Source organism: Cydia amplana, chromosome 5, assembly GCF_948474715.1.
Source record: "Cydia amplana chromosome 5, ilCydAmpl1.1, whole genome shotgun sequence".
Lineage (NCBI taxonomy): Eukaryota > Metazoa > Arthropoda > Insecta > Lepidoptera > Tortricidae > Cydia > Cydia amplana.
Genome location: NC_086073.1, coordinates 9,871,544 through 9,887,154, shown reverse-complemented (window position 1 = coordinate 9,887,154; position 15,611 = coordinate 9,871,544). Strand labels below are relative to the sequence as shown.

Genomic DNA, 15,611 nt, shown 5'->3' with positions numbered 1-15,611 from the left:
ACGGTTCGATTCCCTATGGCTTTTACTTTCTTTTTGTGGATAACAGATACAGTTCCTTATACGTATGTAGCGTTTGGAGCACGTACGTACTTACGTCCTCGGCCGCGCGCCACCGGCGCCGGCGCCGCGGGCACGCGCCGCCTGGTCCCGGAAATCCACTTGCACCCCGCGTAAGCGCAAGTTACTGATCGATTTAAGTACGACTCGATGGTACGAGAGCAACGGAGGATTGAACGATCCTCGTAGTGCACACCAACTTACCTGTATGTAATTATATTTTTCGCACACACTCAAACGCGATCTACTACACGAGCTGTAGATATAAGTCTTGCTTTTTGCCAAGCATTCTATCGGAGAAATTCACTTGGAAAATATTTCTCGATCATTTTCAAGTTCAGTTACGTAAGTACGCGTGCGGGAGAATTGGTGCGGAATGGCGGATGTTTGGTGGTGCTCGACGGCGAAGTGGCGCGCGGTTATAAGCTCGCACCCGCTCCTCCGGCTGTCAGTTGCCGATAGACCACCCTCGCAGACGTTGATTTCTAGTTATTAGTGCAGTGTGTGAACATACGTCAAAATAACAAAATGTGTTCCGCTTTTCGGATAGCCGTCGTGTCAGTTATCTGTGTGGTCGTCGCCTCCGGCCACGTGCACGGACCCCGCAGATCCCGCCGGATGGATGCCGAGGATTATGCACAAAACGAAATCGACAGTGGAAGAGCCGAAGAGAGCTCGTGGTGGCCTTCGGCAGAGTTCGCCGTTTTGCAGAAAGTTTATGACGACTGCAGTGCGCAAAAGCACCTGACGATGTGCTTAAAGGGCAAAGCCCTGCACGCCCTCACACGGGCCGTGGAACAGGTGAACAGTGAACCGAGTGCTCAGATTACCGTGATGTGCTATAAGAGTGTATTGTAATGTTTTGTTGTATTGTACAGGAGAGCGTGCAGCTCGCGGACGGGCTCACCCTGGTGAAGCAGGCGGACGCTCCCGCGGCGGTCGCGGAGCCGCGCTTCTTCCCTGGCATGTCCACGGAAGACAAGCTCGATATGGCTCTGCGCACTAAATTCGAGCAATTGATGAACTCGCACACCATTTCGATGGATTTGGCTTCGGAGGGTAGAGGTAGAGGTGAGTACAGTAATCGGGCAATCGGGGTGGATTTGATTTGAAATAAATTTGTGCTCACACGAAAATTATAATTGTGATTCAGGCAAGAAAGTGCTCCCCTACCTGCTGCTCGGTATCTTCACCACCGTAAGCGTGGTGGGAGGCATCGCCCTCAAGACGCTGGCCGCCATCGCTGGCAAGGCGCTGATCGCCAGCAAGGTCGCGCTCACGATAGCCGGTATCATCGCCCTGAAGAAACTCTTCAGCCACGACGGCGCTCCCGGCGAAACTACCTTCCAAGTGCACGCTGATGGACATCATAGGTAACACTAACAATAAATACATTATATTAAGCGATTATAAATACCTACTGGATGTATAGATTACACACAATTTAGGAAAGTATTAACTGCTCTGTTGTTGGGTACCTATTTTTAAACAATTGTTTATACCTCTCTCGAATCAAACGCAAAACCATATCAATTATATAAATACTCGTAAGATGGCAGCAAATTTGTCGCATTTTTACGGATTCCGAGGGTTTAGCCAAGATGCCATTCGTTGGCGCCGTAGCGGACAAAACGCTAATGTCTCTCTGTTTCACTTAAATATAGAAGAGTGATAAAGAGACATTACCTACTAGATTGGCTACTTGGCACAGCCCCCAGGCTGTCAAACAGCAATTAAAACGACAGAACTCCTACTTTCTAGACAGGGAAGGTGTAGATTTGTGCAAATCTTGGGCGGTAATCCAAATAATATCTCAGTTTTGTTTTACTTTATATCATAATTTAGGTATTATATTTGATACAATGTTTTATAATTCTTTATATTTCAATTCTAGTCTTTAATTCGAAGGCGGAATATGTACGTGGTGAGGCCAGCGAAAGCAAGCGCGGTGGACCCATACCGATACTACGGCGAGCAGACGACGTCCACCGCCGCCGCCAGCGCGTAGCCCGCGCCGTCTCACCCGCCCTGACCCGCCGCGCCCTCGCCCACACAAAAACCTCAAACCAAAGTACCGTCCATGCTATTGGACATCCTACTTAGACGATTGGTCGTCCGCTCTCGTTGTCAAATCTATGTCAATAAATTATTTAGTGTAATTTATTTATTCGTGACTACGGTTGTATGTTTAAAGTTAAATAATTGCAGAAGTGATGTAAGAGATAATAAAAACATGACACTGAATATGGTTTCATTTTCCGGACTGTCTTGTATGTAATTACAATAAACTCCTGGGGACGTTTTGTAAAAACTAACGAATTACTTAATAAAAAACTTTTTGCGCAGTTATTCTTTAATAATTAAATCCGAAAAGCATCTAACAGTGCATAATAAGTGATGTTTAGATAAGCATGGTTTGTTAGGCATGATAACAGCACCGTACAAATATGGGGCGTTCACTGTCAGTGCAGTAATTAAAATGTTGTTATTAACCTTACTTGCAACTTGCAATTATGCAGTCACTGCAATATCCTATAACTAAATGATTTCACTATTTCCACCGGTAAAATAAGTAACTTTCGTTGGCGAGTAGACTTTTTGGACATCTTGAATTTTGCGAAAGGTCCGGGATGGACCGGCTACCGCTTATAAGGCTGGTTTGAATACGTGCTTTAATTGATTGCATTAACCCGCTTTCTTTATTCGCTCTAGTGGAGAGGAGTCCGAGAAATATGTCGAGATTTTCCGTTAATGTGGGTGCACTGGGTACGAACGTGGAAAGTGGAAAGTTTTAATCGATTCACTGCACATGCACGCATAGTGGTGCAGCACGTAGCTTGTTATGATCTTTTCTGCCTTATTGCGCATCGAGGTAATGCAATTTATTGCTTTTCACGCTAGGTTTGCTCTTGATTTTGCTTATTCAATGCGAAGGTTACATGTTAAGGTTTAGGAACAATGTCCTGTTTGCTAGTGGGTACGTGGGTGTGCGTAGTAGGCATGGTAGGCGATGTGTGTGGTAGTGACAAAACAAGTAGTTAGGAACGCTGCCTAATTACAAATGAATAGATGAGTGGACTAGTGAGCTATTTTACAGCGAGGAGAGCGCTGCACCGGTGTGACGCGGCGCAATGTTTGTTCGGCTGCGGAAGGTCAGCTCGTTGATTAGTCTAGCGCCGGTAAAGGCCGACCACAGGGCGCGTTTGTGCGCCCGGACTGCTGTTTATAATGCAGATATGTGTTTGCCCAATCGCTGCACGCTACGCTGGCTATATGGCATCGTTAATGTGGCTGGCGTCTCTTTGCATACGCAAATATAGGGCGGGCGGTCCAGCGCTGACTAAGCGGTGCGCTGGCGGCCAGTGTACAGCGACTCATTCTCTATACCTCGCATTTTGCTACTTAAAAAATAGGGTGTTAGGTAATGATATTCATCCTAAAGTAATCAAAAAGTTCATATCGTATATTTGTCTCGTAGAATAATCAGATCAACAATGCGGAAAATTTAATAAGTATCCCGCATTCTATAAGTGGCGCATCTAATGTAAGCGACATTAATTGTTAGTTATGGTAGGATATATCGAGGTCCGGCATCACACCAATGCACCTAGTCGCGACAGCCATCTTCCCCCGAGACCTCGGCACCTGTCTGGGCGCCTGTCAGCTAATATAAGCTGGTGCTAGATGTAGGTGTCGGCCACAATCTGCGGGCTTCAATACTTGATGTCCATCTGCGCCTCGAATTAGGCCAACCGCCGCCTGACTGACTCGAGATTACTGATGGATGAGCCGTAATAGCGGCTCGCTCATACTATTACCGTAAATTATCCACTTACATTGTGTCCATAATTAGATGTAATGCCGCCATATGCTAACGTTTGTTGGCTAAAATAATGAAAACATTTCATAGCTTCGATACCGTCGTTATTATGTTTTATTTTATATGTTAGCTGCCGGTCCGCACGTGAGGTAGGATATGAGGCTGCGGGCGTCACTCGTATCGTAGAGCGAAGTTACTTTACGGGCGAATGGTCAAAGTATCCGACATAAACCTATTTTGTTCTCTTCTTATATTGGATGTACGCTCCCTTCTTCGCCCGCCTCTCCACCGTCCGCTGTCCTTTGGAACAGGGCTGAATCAACTTACCTTTAGATATATAAATTTAATTATAGTAGGTAGTAACAAAACAAAAGTACTTTTTTAAGAAACGTACCTATAGGTATCGTAAATTAAACTGTTCCGTACTTATAAGGAATACAACTTTAATAAACTTAAGGAGCATGTGCTGTTACTGTTAGCTAGGTCTTCTATCTTACCTACCTACCTATCTATCAATATAGTAAGTATCAATATTTTATTGCCCCTAAAAAACTATCAGACTTCGTGAACCTTAACAAATTATGAACCGCAATACTTATACTACTCTTATAATGTTAAATAGGCTTTCTAATGGAGTTTTAAATAAATTGGTCGGTACGGCGAGAGTAGCAACCCTGCAACAGCGGGGCGGGTCTCTGCGCGGAAGTTTTGCCCGGAATTATGTTGGTACGTGCCAAAGCCATTATTGCTCGAGAAAAGTTCATCAATTTCATTTCTAGCCCGGCACACGTCCCGGCCGCTCCCACCTTCCACACATGACTGATATACACGACCTTATTCCAACGGATATTTTAACCATCAGAAAGGAACTTCCTAATTGAATATGTCGGCATATCACAGGGATTTGAAAGGTTTTGATTGTGTTTGGAAAGCCGGCTTGGTACGTGGGTTTTATAAAGCGACACGAGTATTTATTTATTTAAGCGGTATAGCATAACATATCTTGATACCTACCTTTTATATTAGATACTTTTTCTATCCGTACTTTTATTTGTCATTTAAAGGGTCGTGCACACACCTTTAAAACCCTACTTTATAGTTGTCAAGACAAGTCTTTAGTCTATTCCCCAAAAAAGAATTTGTGCATACACGAAGTATCTTTTTGGCGATTTACGATACTTCGTGTAATGACCACTTAAAAAATATTGAATGAAATACAGTGTTTCAACCTTATTTTAAACGTCATCTCTGACAAATAAGTGAACCATAGAGATGTTTTTTTTTATTTCATTCATTCATTCATTCTTTTTCCGCCCGTACCCTCCATTTTTGCTACTTTTTGAATTAAAAATATTTGTTAAATTTACAATTTTATTTCAAAGTAAGTGCTTGGTCGTAGAAAAAGTATTGTATGCAACGTTGTTTAAGAGCCAACAGGAGTGGTCATTTCTCCATACAAACGTACTCGACTGTTTCCTCCGTGGGTTTTGAAGCTAGAGCAATGATTTTTTCAACACAGATTAATATCGTCAATATCTGTGTCGGACCGTTTTGCTTTTTTTGATACTTTTGTTTTTTAAGGCGCTAGAGTCCTTCAAAAAAGGCCAAAATGGCCGAATTGACTATGCCGCAATGAGATGCGTGGTATTCGAAACTGATATTAATTAGCCAAAAAAGCAAAACGGTCCGACACAGATAATTCATAGTCATTTAGATTTCCAAATTTGGTTACGATTGGTTAAGTTTTGGAGGAGGAAACAGTCGAGTACGAAACCGCGATTTTTGAGATTTGTACGCAGGATTTTTCGCCTTGTCCTTATCACACTAGTTTTAGGAGCCGCTGCCGTTAGCGAGACGGGTATATTTACCTAAAATATTTAAATCTCAGCTCCTGTTTCGTCTTAACTGAGTCAAAAAATGCTCGTGGCGTCTTTATTAACAATTTTCGGTTTCGCCTCAAATTGTTACTCACGCCACTCGCCTTTCTTGACCTCTCTTAAACAACGGTTGCATAAAATACTATAATAAACGACCAATTGAAATAATACTTTTAACGTATAACCAGAAAGTATAGTTACTATAGATAGTATAGTTAGGTACAAAGTAGATATTTAGCGTAGATTGGCCGGCCTATAACAGTGGCAGTAACTGTTATTTTATAAATGTTGCTATAGCTGGTCAACCAAATCTTGTCAGTAAAAAAAGGCGCGAAATTCAAATTTCCTATAGGACGACATCCCTTCCCGCCTACATTTTTCAAATTTGCCGTCCTTTTCTACTGAGAAGATCTGGTTGACCAAGTATAATATGTAAACGCATGCAGCATGGATATAACAGGGCCTAAATAGCAATTGTCGTTGAAGTGTTTGCAAGTCTATTGGTTCTCGAATATCAAAACTTTGCAATTTGTCGCTGAATTTGATTGTTGGCTGCCTAATCGAACTTCAAGATATTCACAAGAGACGACACGTATTAGATCCATTCTAGATACGTTATAGTTTAGATTTCAACTAGTTCTCTTTTGCAGCGCAATTCGGGCAACCAATGTCACTTTTACGTTAGATAGTGTTAGATATCTATTGGATGTGAATTGTCGCTCAGGATCGTGAAGGATCGCGGAAATGTCAAATTTGACAGGTTAGATCTTAAACATATCGTTATCGTATCTTGGTGATGTCTAAAAGATATCGAATAGATGTCTATTTCACAATCCGAATCGGGTCTTTAGTGGTAACTAACTACTATCATTTGCAGCTATAAATAGCAACACGAGTGCCGAAGCAGAGACGACTGCACATGCCGTATGATACGACAGCGTTATAAATCCTCGCCAAGTGGCGTGCTCGACCACATGACATATCGAATGCCAGCACAATCAAGAGAAACTGGACATATTATAAGAGAAACCAGTGCATCTAAAACATTGGTGTTCGTGGGTGACAAAAATTCAAAGCATTTGTTCCAGTAAACTATATCTATTCAGCAATAGGTGCTAATGAAGAAAAATATAATCTGAACTCGTATTACGAGGTCTAGTCTTAATAAGGACGAGTTCAGACTATATACCTGGTAAATAGCTTTAATAGACAGTAGGAACATGTTCCGGAAATCACTGAATAATGATGAAGAAGTTTTAGACGACACAACATTTTATGTTAGAGTCTGTGCGGAAAGAGAAGAGTCGTAGAATCTATGTTTATATGCGTTCACTGATGGGCCCCCTTACATTCCATGACTCTTCTCTTTCTGCACAGACTCTATATATATAAATTTAACGTAAATTGAAATTATGAATGAATGAATGAATATATATTTATTTCGTGTAACACATGGACACAATTTTATTAGTAGAGCTTACAAGCTAGGGGGTTACTAGGTACAAAAATTTAAAACAACACAAAGCTGATGGGGGAATGCAATCCCTCACAGTGCGTCAAGTAGGGACAGTCAACCCTGTCCGCTATCATTCGAAGGATGCTGTTGGGACTGCCACGCACACGGCGCACCAGGGATGCTGCGCGCGCACGCATGGTAGCATTATATTGCATTACTTTGATTACCTGCTTTAATGCTATAGAAAAGTGCAACTGAATGAAAGTCGGCGCACGCGCCGTCTGAAATGGAATGGTTGCAATCATTTGTGCAGTTCCAATCGATAATAGTAGACTTCACTTTCTAATGCTCACATGAAGCACGGGCATTTCACGTGTTTGCCGCATGCAAAAGATCTGACACGCGAGATAATTTTCACCTAGCATAGATATATTGCCAGATACTTTAATCGTTCGTAAATCGTGTGAAAAATACTGTACCTACTTAAATAAAACACAAGGTAATCCCTTTTTGCATATTTTCGTGTTCTTATTTACTTTTTTTTACCGCCTTGAGAAAATCTGTACCTAGATTTGTTTTTGCCATGAAATGTTAACGTTAGTAATTATCTACATATTATAATCTTATTATAGTTGTAGGTACTGAAACGTAAAGCAGGATGAGACAATTACAGACTAGAAGACGTGATTAATTGGAAATCGATATGAAAGTGAAGCAGATATAAGTGATGTTCAATGGCCTGTCCTAACGGTGCGGTGGTCGGGCATCAATTTTCTAGACGTGTGCGCAATAATGGGAGCATCGTGGGCGGGGCGGCGCGTGCGCGTGATCTTGCGCGCAGGCGTGGACAGGAACTGTTCTGAGGCTCGCATATCTGGAACAACTGTTTGATACTGATGATAAAGTGAGATTATTGAAGTATGAAATGTCTTGTTTATAGTTCTAGTATTTTATCTACCTATGCTTTTAGTTCGGTATTTTTTATCTCCCTTAATCTGAAAAATCACTTTTAGTATGTACCTATTATATGTAGAGCAAAGTAGAAACAGTTATTTGTTTTATAACCCCGGGCAAAAATGTTGTTTAACCCCTCGTGCTAATATTGATATCCACACAAGCGAAAGATTCCAAAATTGAACCACGAGCGTATCGTGTGGTTCGAAAAGTGGAATATTGAGCGTTGCAGGGATTTCAAGGCACGAGGGTTCGCTCTGCCATCCGCTCGCTCTCTGCATCGCTCTTAACCAACTGAGCTGCGGAACCCTGAGGCTGATTTCTTTTAACACTTCAATTCTAATACCAAACAGGATTTTTTCATAGAATCAGGACATTCTTTGAAAAAGATAATTTTACTTCTCAAACACTCAATAGAAAATACAAGTTTATGAAATTGTGGTCACTGCGTACATTAATTGCGTATGTATTTTAATAATTAAAGTCGTTTAAGAAGCACATAGCCCATGTCAAGCACTCTTGACCAAAGTGTCCAGACTAGGAGAATTCTTGGAGAAGTCCAATCGTCTAAGTCACTCTAACAAATTAGTAAACCTCTAATCCTTGCTGAGGGAATCAAATCCCAAAAAGCGGGGTTGTTAAACATACGGACAATAACAATTTTAAATGGATGATTTAATTGTGACAATCACAGATCATATCTGATCTGTCTTACAATTAGTTAGCCTCATTAACAAAATGAGCAAGTTACCTATTATAGTTTGTCAAAGGACTGTTTCATTTCAAACATCATAAAACATAAAGAGAATCATATTGTCTTTGTCTTACACTAGTACTAGCACCCAAAATAAAAGGATGAGTATAGTTTTTTTGTTCTTATTTACTGACAATTTGGTTTGACCAACTATTCAATCGAAACATCAGATTTCGGGGAACACAAGTTTACTTACGTGAATAAATAAGGTACCTATTAAAAAAACAATCATAGTTTGTAACGACGTTTTTTTTCCACTAATAATTAAATCTTTACAATCTTTGCAAATATTCAGCAGCTCGAACAAGGGTACTTTGTTACTTAAAAACAGTGAGCAAAATCGCATTTTGCTCACTTAGTGAGACAAAATGAGCATAATGCGATTTTGCTCACTCAGTGAGCAAAATGCGATTTTGCTCACTGTTTTTAAGTAGCAAAGTACCCTTGTTCGAGCTGCTGAGGTGAAAACTTAATTGTTGGTATATCTTAAGAAAACATGAGTGAATAGAGGTAAGTGATGAAGAAGGAATACATTTTTCGGGTTCTCTAATATGTTCTCACTGCTGAGGTGAAAAGTTTTGTGAACTACACGAGATCAAAGTTATTTACATCTCGTGCGCTTATGAGTACCTTACTACGCTCAAGATTCTAAATTAGATTCACTCGCTACGCTCGTGAATCTATTATAGAATCTTTCGCTTGCACGGGACTCAAAATAAGCATTCGAAGAAATATCAAACTTTGATCTCTTGTTGTACAAATAACTATTTTACTATTATACAAATACCTGTATATACTATTTCATTACAAAAAAATAATTCCTATCAGTTGTCGAATTTATTACCCTCGCAAAAATAATGCCACAGACGTCAAAGTCAATTCTAAAATATGTGATATCGTGCGCCGTAGGGAGCAGCAATTAGCCGTAGCTCTGGTCAGGTGGTCGAGCTCGCGACTGCACCGAGCACCGACCCGACAAGACCTCCCTCGCAGCCAACAAACCTTGACTGATGCTTCTACGCACAGCTTCACCCTTATCACCTAGCTCCAAAGTCTATATTGCCTAGAATCAGGTCCACTTTATCGTTGTCCGAGCAGTACACCCCCGGCCGTTAGCCCGGCCGTCATTATGTGTCATTAGTTTTGCGACACTGACCAAATGACTGGTCTGCGATATCGAATGACTCATTCTATCCGTGATTAGTCTCCGTGGTTTTCTCAATGTTCATGTATAAAAGTAATTTGAACTATCTCGTTACGTTAATACGAGCGCGGAGTGAAAGAACGGTGGCGTGACTGAAAGTAAAGTTTTACGCTTCTTTCCAATACTTCCTTTACTGGTACGGACAAAGTGCCAATATTGCGCGTGTAATTAGAAATTTATAGCAAGTACGGCTACTGACAGGTAAGTTAAAAAGAAGTCTGAATATAAACCGTACATAGCAACAAAAACACATCACACATAAGTCACCCATTTTCATTGCTCTAACTAAAGTTACACTCCCGGCCGAAGTATGGAAACAAGCTTATATTTCAATAGGAAAGTGTGGTTTTTTTAAGCGATGGATCTACTCATTAACAATTTAAAAACAAAAGAGTAAAAATAATAATATAACATTTTAAAAGTAGGTAAGCTACTCAAATTCTGGCTAAGATAGATGCTAATTCAACATTTAGTAAGGCAATTATAAAATATCCAACTGTTTCGGTCTGCTCAGCATTCTTTAGAAGTTTAGCCAGTAGTCAGTACATATTAAGTCAACATCACAAGAGGACTGTCAAGACTCGTGGTCAAAACCATTTGTAGCAGTTTTTGAGCAGAAGTCCGTATATTTCTACAGCAATGGAGTAATGTCAAATGGAGTGTGGAGTAATCTACAAAATGGCAACAAGTTACCGAACAAAATGGCACATACTTAACTAAATTTAAACTATGTTATGAATGTTTTGGATTTCTACATAAAATACGAAAAAGATATTTCCCCTACAATTATTTTGTACTATCTTGAACTGATCTTATCTTAAGTCAGCCTACTTACGTACCTTAAAATATTTGTAATAATGATTTAATTTGTGTGTGTCGGTAAGCTTTCTGCAAAATTTAGAATTTAACTTGTATTTCATCTGACCCAAGGGTCACCCAGTCTTATGTGCTCAACGAGCGCTCCGCCGCCCTAATTATACCATAAATTTCACTTCCAGGATCAATGAGATGTTATTGGAAATTTTCCATTAGCTCTTCCATTGCTAGTGGGGATACATTACTGGCAATAAGTTAATGAAATTAGTTTTGTTAAGTTTTAGATTACGATGTTTGGTATTTAAGATTGGTATTAGGTATTGTCCAAATACTTAAACGCGTTTTAGGTTAGGTTAGGTAGGCTTAATTGACTGAGTGCTACAATTTTCTTTTTATATTCAGAATGCGCTTAAAACACGTTTACAGTAGGTAGTTTAGTACCTAAGTTCCGGAGAGTTACTCATAGTTAGAATAAGCACTTTTTAAAAATTGCAAAAATCAAAAAAGGAGGGATTCCACAGTGATATATTATCACATTTGGTTCTTCAAAAAAAGGTGTGTAGGTTGGAGGCGTCTCTGATTAGCCACCAACGTGGTAGATACTTAAGCTCTTAGTTTATCGCACCTCCTATGGCATGTAAATCCAGTAGCCCGTATAGTTAGAGCGATTGGACCGCTGTTGCAGAAAATAGTAAGTTCGAATCTCGATCGAGGCGCTGAATTAAACTATTTTTCATTTAACACATTCACTTCCGCGCGACCTACGCGCTACGAGTGTAGCCGATAACACGTACATATTTCCGCATCGTAGCGAAAATCACCTACAAACAGAGAACCCGTCTAGTGACTTGGCAGTGAATGTGTTAATCCATTCAGCGCTAATCACGGTAGGTTGTCGCTTTGCTTCTACGACGCATTTTCGCTACTTACTACGAAACCCATGGTATCGACTAAGACCGTAGCTAAACGGTGCAACATGATGATAATGCATCCTGTTGTCCCTCATCAGGGAATTAGGGCGGTCAGAAGGGATTTCCATCGTTCACGGTCCTGAGCGTCCTCCTCCAGCTCCGCTAGCTAAGGTTAGCTGAGGCAGCTTCCTTTCCAACTGTGCGCCTCCAGGTGGGACGACGGCGACCCTTGCCCCTTTTTCCAGAAATTTGCCAAGTCAGCCCTTGCTAGGATAGGTTGAGAACATCCAGTGAATGAGTTAAAATAATATAATTAGCAGACTGTTCTTTTTAGTAGACAACAAAAATACTACTTAGTAGGAAAGTAACATTTTCAGACGACAAAGGTAAAATTCCCATATCAAATTGGTTCCAATGTCTTTGTTTTTCTCTTTGATCACGAAGCGAACTCTTGCAAGACCACTCTATGTTGATGTCTGTGTGCCTAATAGTTATGTAGAAAAAGAGATCTGTTTACACTAGTTCTTTGTAGGATAAAATTCAAGGGTAAAGGCCTAAAGCAGTGCGACTTTAAATGCGGCTAGTAGAATTTTATGTTCGGGTAAAATGTAGTTGGTCGGGTTTCACTGAATAAAAGTTGTCACTTCTCTTCTCGATTAGACTGGAGCTTAATTCTGGTTGTGACTTATATGGGCCAATACGACCCCGACTTAGTTTTTGGCTGTACCAAATTATGGTCGTTTGTTCCAGGGTTGTTCGGGTTCTTGAGTCATATACTTACAGGTAAGTTAGGTTTCATTTAATGAAAAGTAAATTTTTTGTTGCATCATAAAATAAAATAAAAACCGGCCAAGAGCGGCCAAAGCACATTGTCGGACATGTCCCAGACGAGAGCCAAAAGTCACGAAAAATGTGACTTTTTTGCAATACTGTTTTTTTATATCTTATGTTCCTAACTATTGGATACAGAAAAGACAACATCGAAGCTAAATCTGGATATATCGACAAAGACCACGCCGCAGCCACGACACACAAGCAAAATGAACAAAGCGAGTTGTCTAGTCTTGCAGCAGTAGCGATTCACTTTAAAGCTCGGGCAAGGAAGGCCGGCTTTCAAACTACTCATATTAAGTACATATTTCACTTATGTAGCTTAGTGCCTCGCTGAATATGACTTGTAGACGTTTCTTCAACCGAAAACCTCACTTTTGACACTCGAAACTCGAATTGGCCTGTTGGTGACGTAAATGATGGTGCTGATAAAGTGGAAATTTAATAATCTCAGTAAAGCGACGTGACTCTCATGACGTGAGGCCAATTCGAACTTACATTTTCATGTCAAAATAATGTCACTTTGTTATCATTCGCTTATGTGTCTCCATTGTGTCAATACACGTATCAACAAAGAGCGAAATTCACGCGCGAAGTTAGCAAAATGACATAATTTTGATACCAAAATGTAAGTTCCAATTCCCTCCTTACCTATTTGTTACTGAGGATCGGCACGATTCGTGACGTTTCTTCAGCTAGTTGAATCGCGAACCTTCTCTGCATTATAACTATTGTTTTAAGTTCATACAAATATATATTTCATATGATAATAAAAAAATATTAGACAATATAAATCCATCAGAGTCTGTAATAAAATATAATTCGGAACGGGAGAGCAATGTAAAGTGTATCTGAAAGAAAGCGTTTCATTCCCGGCGGAATATAATCGTCCGCTCGTAATTTATATTGTCTGCTGCAGAGGCGAGTCCCGCTGCACATTCATTTATTTTATGTGCCATTTACAATTGTCGGTCGATGGTCAAGGGAGCGGGCGACCGAGCCGAGGGCCGAGGAGGCTGCAGGGAGACCGGACGATGCCTTCGCATTATAAAACGGTGCGGTCATCTGCGAACGCCGTAATGGTATTTGTAATAGTAGCGGGCCGCATGAATTGTGACGGCCGGCGAGCACATGGGTCTGATGATTTATTTATAAGATTAATTTAGACCGCACGGACACCGGACGCCCGGACCGGAACGCTCCAGTAAACTGTTTCCTGACGTAAATAAATAGAATAATTTTGGAGGGATTTTTGAGAATTTTACTTTAATACATTTTGAAGGTGCTACATGATACATATATTATGCTTATGAGTCAGTTGCCCCATTTTAACCACTTTAACTACAATCGGTTTTCAAATGGTTTTGACTAATTTTATTTTATCTTATTCCAATATGTTATTCCAGTATTCCAATATGCAAAAAAGCGCTGGTGGCCTAGCGGTAAGAGCGTGCGACTTGCAATCCGGAGGTCGCGGGTTCAAACCCCGGCTCGTACCAATGAGTTTTTCGGAACTTATGTACGAAATATCATTTGATATTTACCGGTCGCTTTTCGGTGAAGGAAAACATCGTGAGGAAACCGGACTAATCCCAATAAGGCCTAGTTTACCCTCTGGGTTGGAAGGTCAGATGGCAGTCGCTTTCGTAAAAACTAGTACCTACGCCAATTCCTGGGATTAGTTGCCAAGCGGACCCCAGGCTCCAATGAGCCGTGGCCAAAATGCCGGGACAACGCGAGGAAGAAGAAGAAGAAGAAGATTCCAATATGTTTGCGTTAATGATAAAAAAACAAAAAGTAAATAAATTATTCTTCAATTTAATTTTGTTTATGTCAGCCGTTGCATTTTTCGTATGAAATTGGAAGCGGTGGCGGCGGCCAAGAGGCTGAGTGGCTCTGTATTCTTTTGTTTTTTAATTAGATATAACGGCGCGGGTGGGGTGGCGCGTCCCCCTTGCCAAGTTCTGATGGAGGTGCTTTCTTGTTAAAGGCAACCGGCGCTCGCCTCCTACGTGCCTCGGCCATTCATTTCGTAGAAACTTATAACCTGACCCGCGTACTTATGAGCGTCGCCAATAAATATAGCAATGACCGGAGGCGAGCGCGGGCATCCCTGTCGAGGGCAGCCTCGAGCGGGCGTAGGAGCGGGATGGCGAGGCATTGTTAGCTAAATATCTAGGTGGTCAGTTGGGCGGGCGTGTGGGGGGCTCGGGGCAGCTAGAAGACGGGCCGGTGGGGGCGGACGTGCCGGGCCCGGCGCCGGCCGATGTATTGAGCGCGTATTGCAGACGCGGTCACGCGCTGCAATATTGCGTTCGCTCTGCGATATTGCCCCTCGGTAACTCAATTTGATAAATTGTGCAAACTTCTCTTGCGCTGCGCTGCTATAAGCTCGGCGGATATTGTGCGGTGGTAGGTATTGCTGTCGATGCACGATTACAACACTAAATCCTTCACTATTGAAATTGATGACTAAATACTAACCAGGTATCTATGCTTGGAGTCAGCGTGTTACTTATACTTTAACATTGTACATAGGTACCATGTTATTTTTAAAATAAACATAGCACCAATTAAAAACGCGTTTTTTACACGTAGGGGTATGTTTATGTTGCGTATGATTCGACCATGTTTAACGCATGTTCTATGGTCGGATCGCATGTTCTATGGGCCATGGTATTATGATTTGTACGACAGGAAATGCACGGGAAGTTCTTAAAACTTCTAATTACCACGGGTATGCACATAATACTATAATTATGCATGCATAGGTATGCAACTAGTTGATTTTATTCTATCAGCTTTCAGGGCTTCTTACTCTGTTTGTTGAAAGGTTTCATGAAATTAAATACATAAGTACTAAATTTGATTTACACACAAGAATGTAAAATGAAAAAATAAAGACATTTCTTTAGATGTTTTTTGATTTGG

The 15,611-nt window shown here is 41.0% G+C and overlaps 1 protein-coding gene across 2 annotated transcripts; it reads left to right on the top strand.

Moving 5' to 3' along the window:
- The first annotated feature begins 220 nt into the window (after nucleotides 1-220).
- Nucleotides 221-2,301, top strand: LOC134648470 (uncharacterized). Of its 2 annotated transcripts, none has more exons than XM_063502990.1 (4): nucleotides 221-858; nucleotides 936-1,128; nucleotides 1,211-1,430; nucleotides 1,952-2,301. In XM_063502990.1, the coding sequence occupies exons 1-4, from the start codon at nucleotides 586-588 to the stop codon at nucleotides 1,956-1,958; spliced, it is 693 nt and encodes a 230-aa protein (XP_063359060.1). In that variant the 5' UTR covers nucleotides 221-585; the 3' UTR covers nucleotides 1,959-2,301. The 2 variants fall into 2 exon arrangements, with proteins under 2 accessions (XP_063359060.1, XP_063359059.1); XM_063502989.1 differs by having other exon boundaries at nucleotides 222-858; nucleotides 1,966-2,301.
- Nucleotides 2,302-15,611: the final 13,310 nt, after the last annotated feature.

Excerpts from the sequence above, each read along its gene's own strand:
- LOC134648470 (XM_063502989.1), top strand. The coding sequence starts at position 586 with ATGTGTTCCGCTTTTCGGATAGCCGTCGTGTCAGTTATCTGTGTGGTC. Across the intron at positions 1,129-1,210 it reads TTCGGAGGGTAGAGGTAGAG|GCAAGAAAGTGCTCCCCTAC; the intron begins GTGAGTACAGTA and ends ATTGTGATTCAG. Across the intron at positions 1,431-1,965 it reads CACGCTGATGGACATCATAG|GCGGAATATGTACGTGGTGA; the intron begins GTAACACTAACA and ends TTTAATTCGAAG.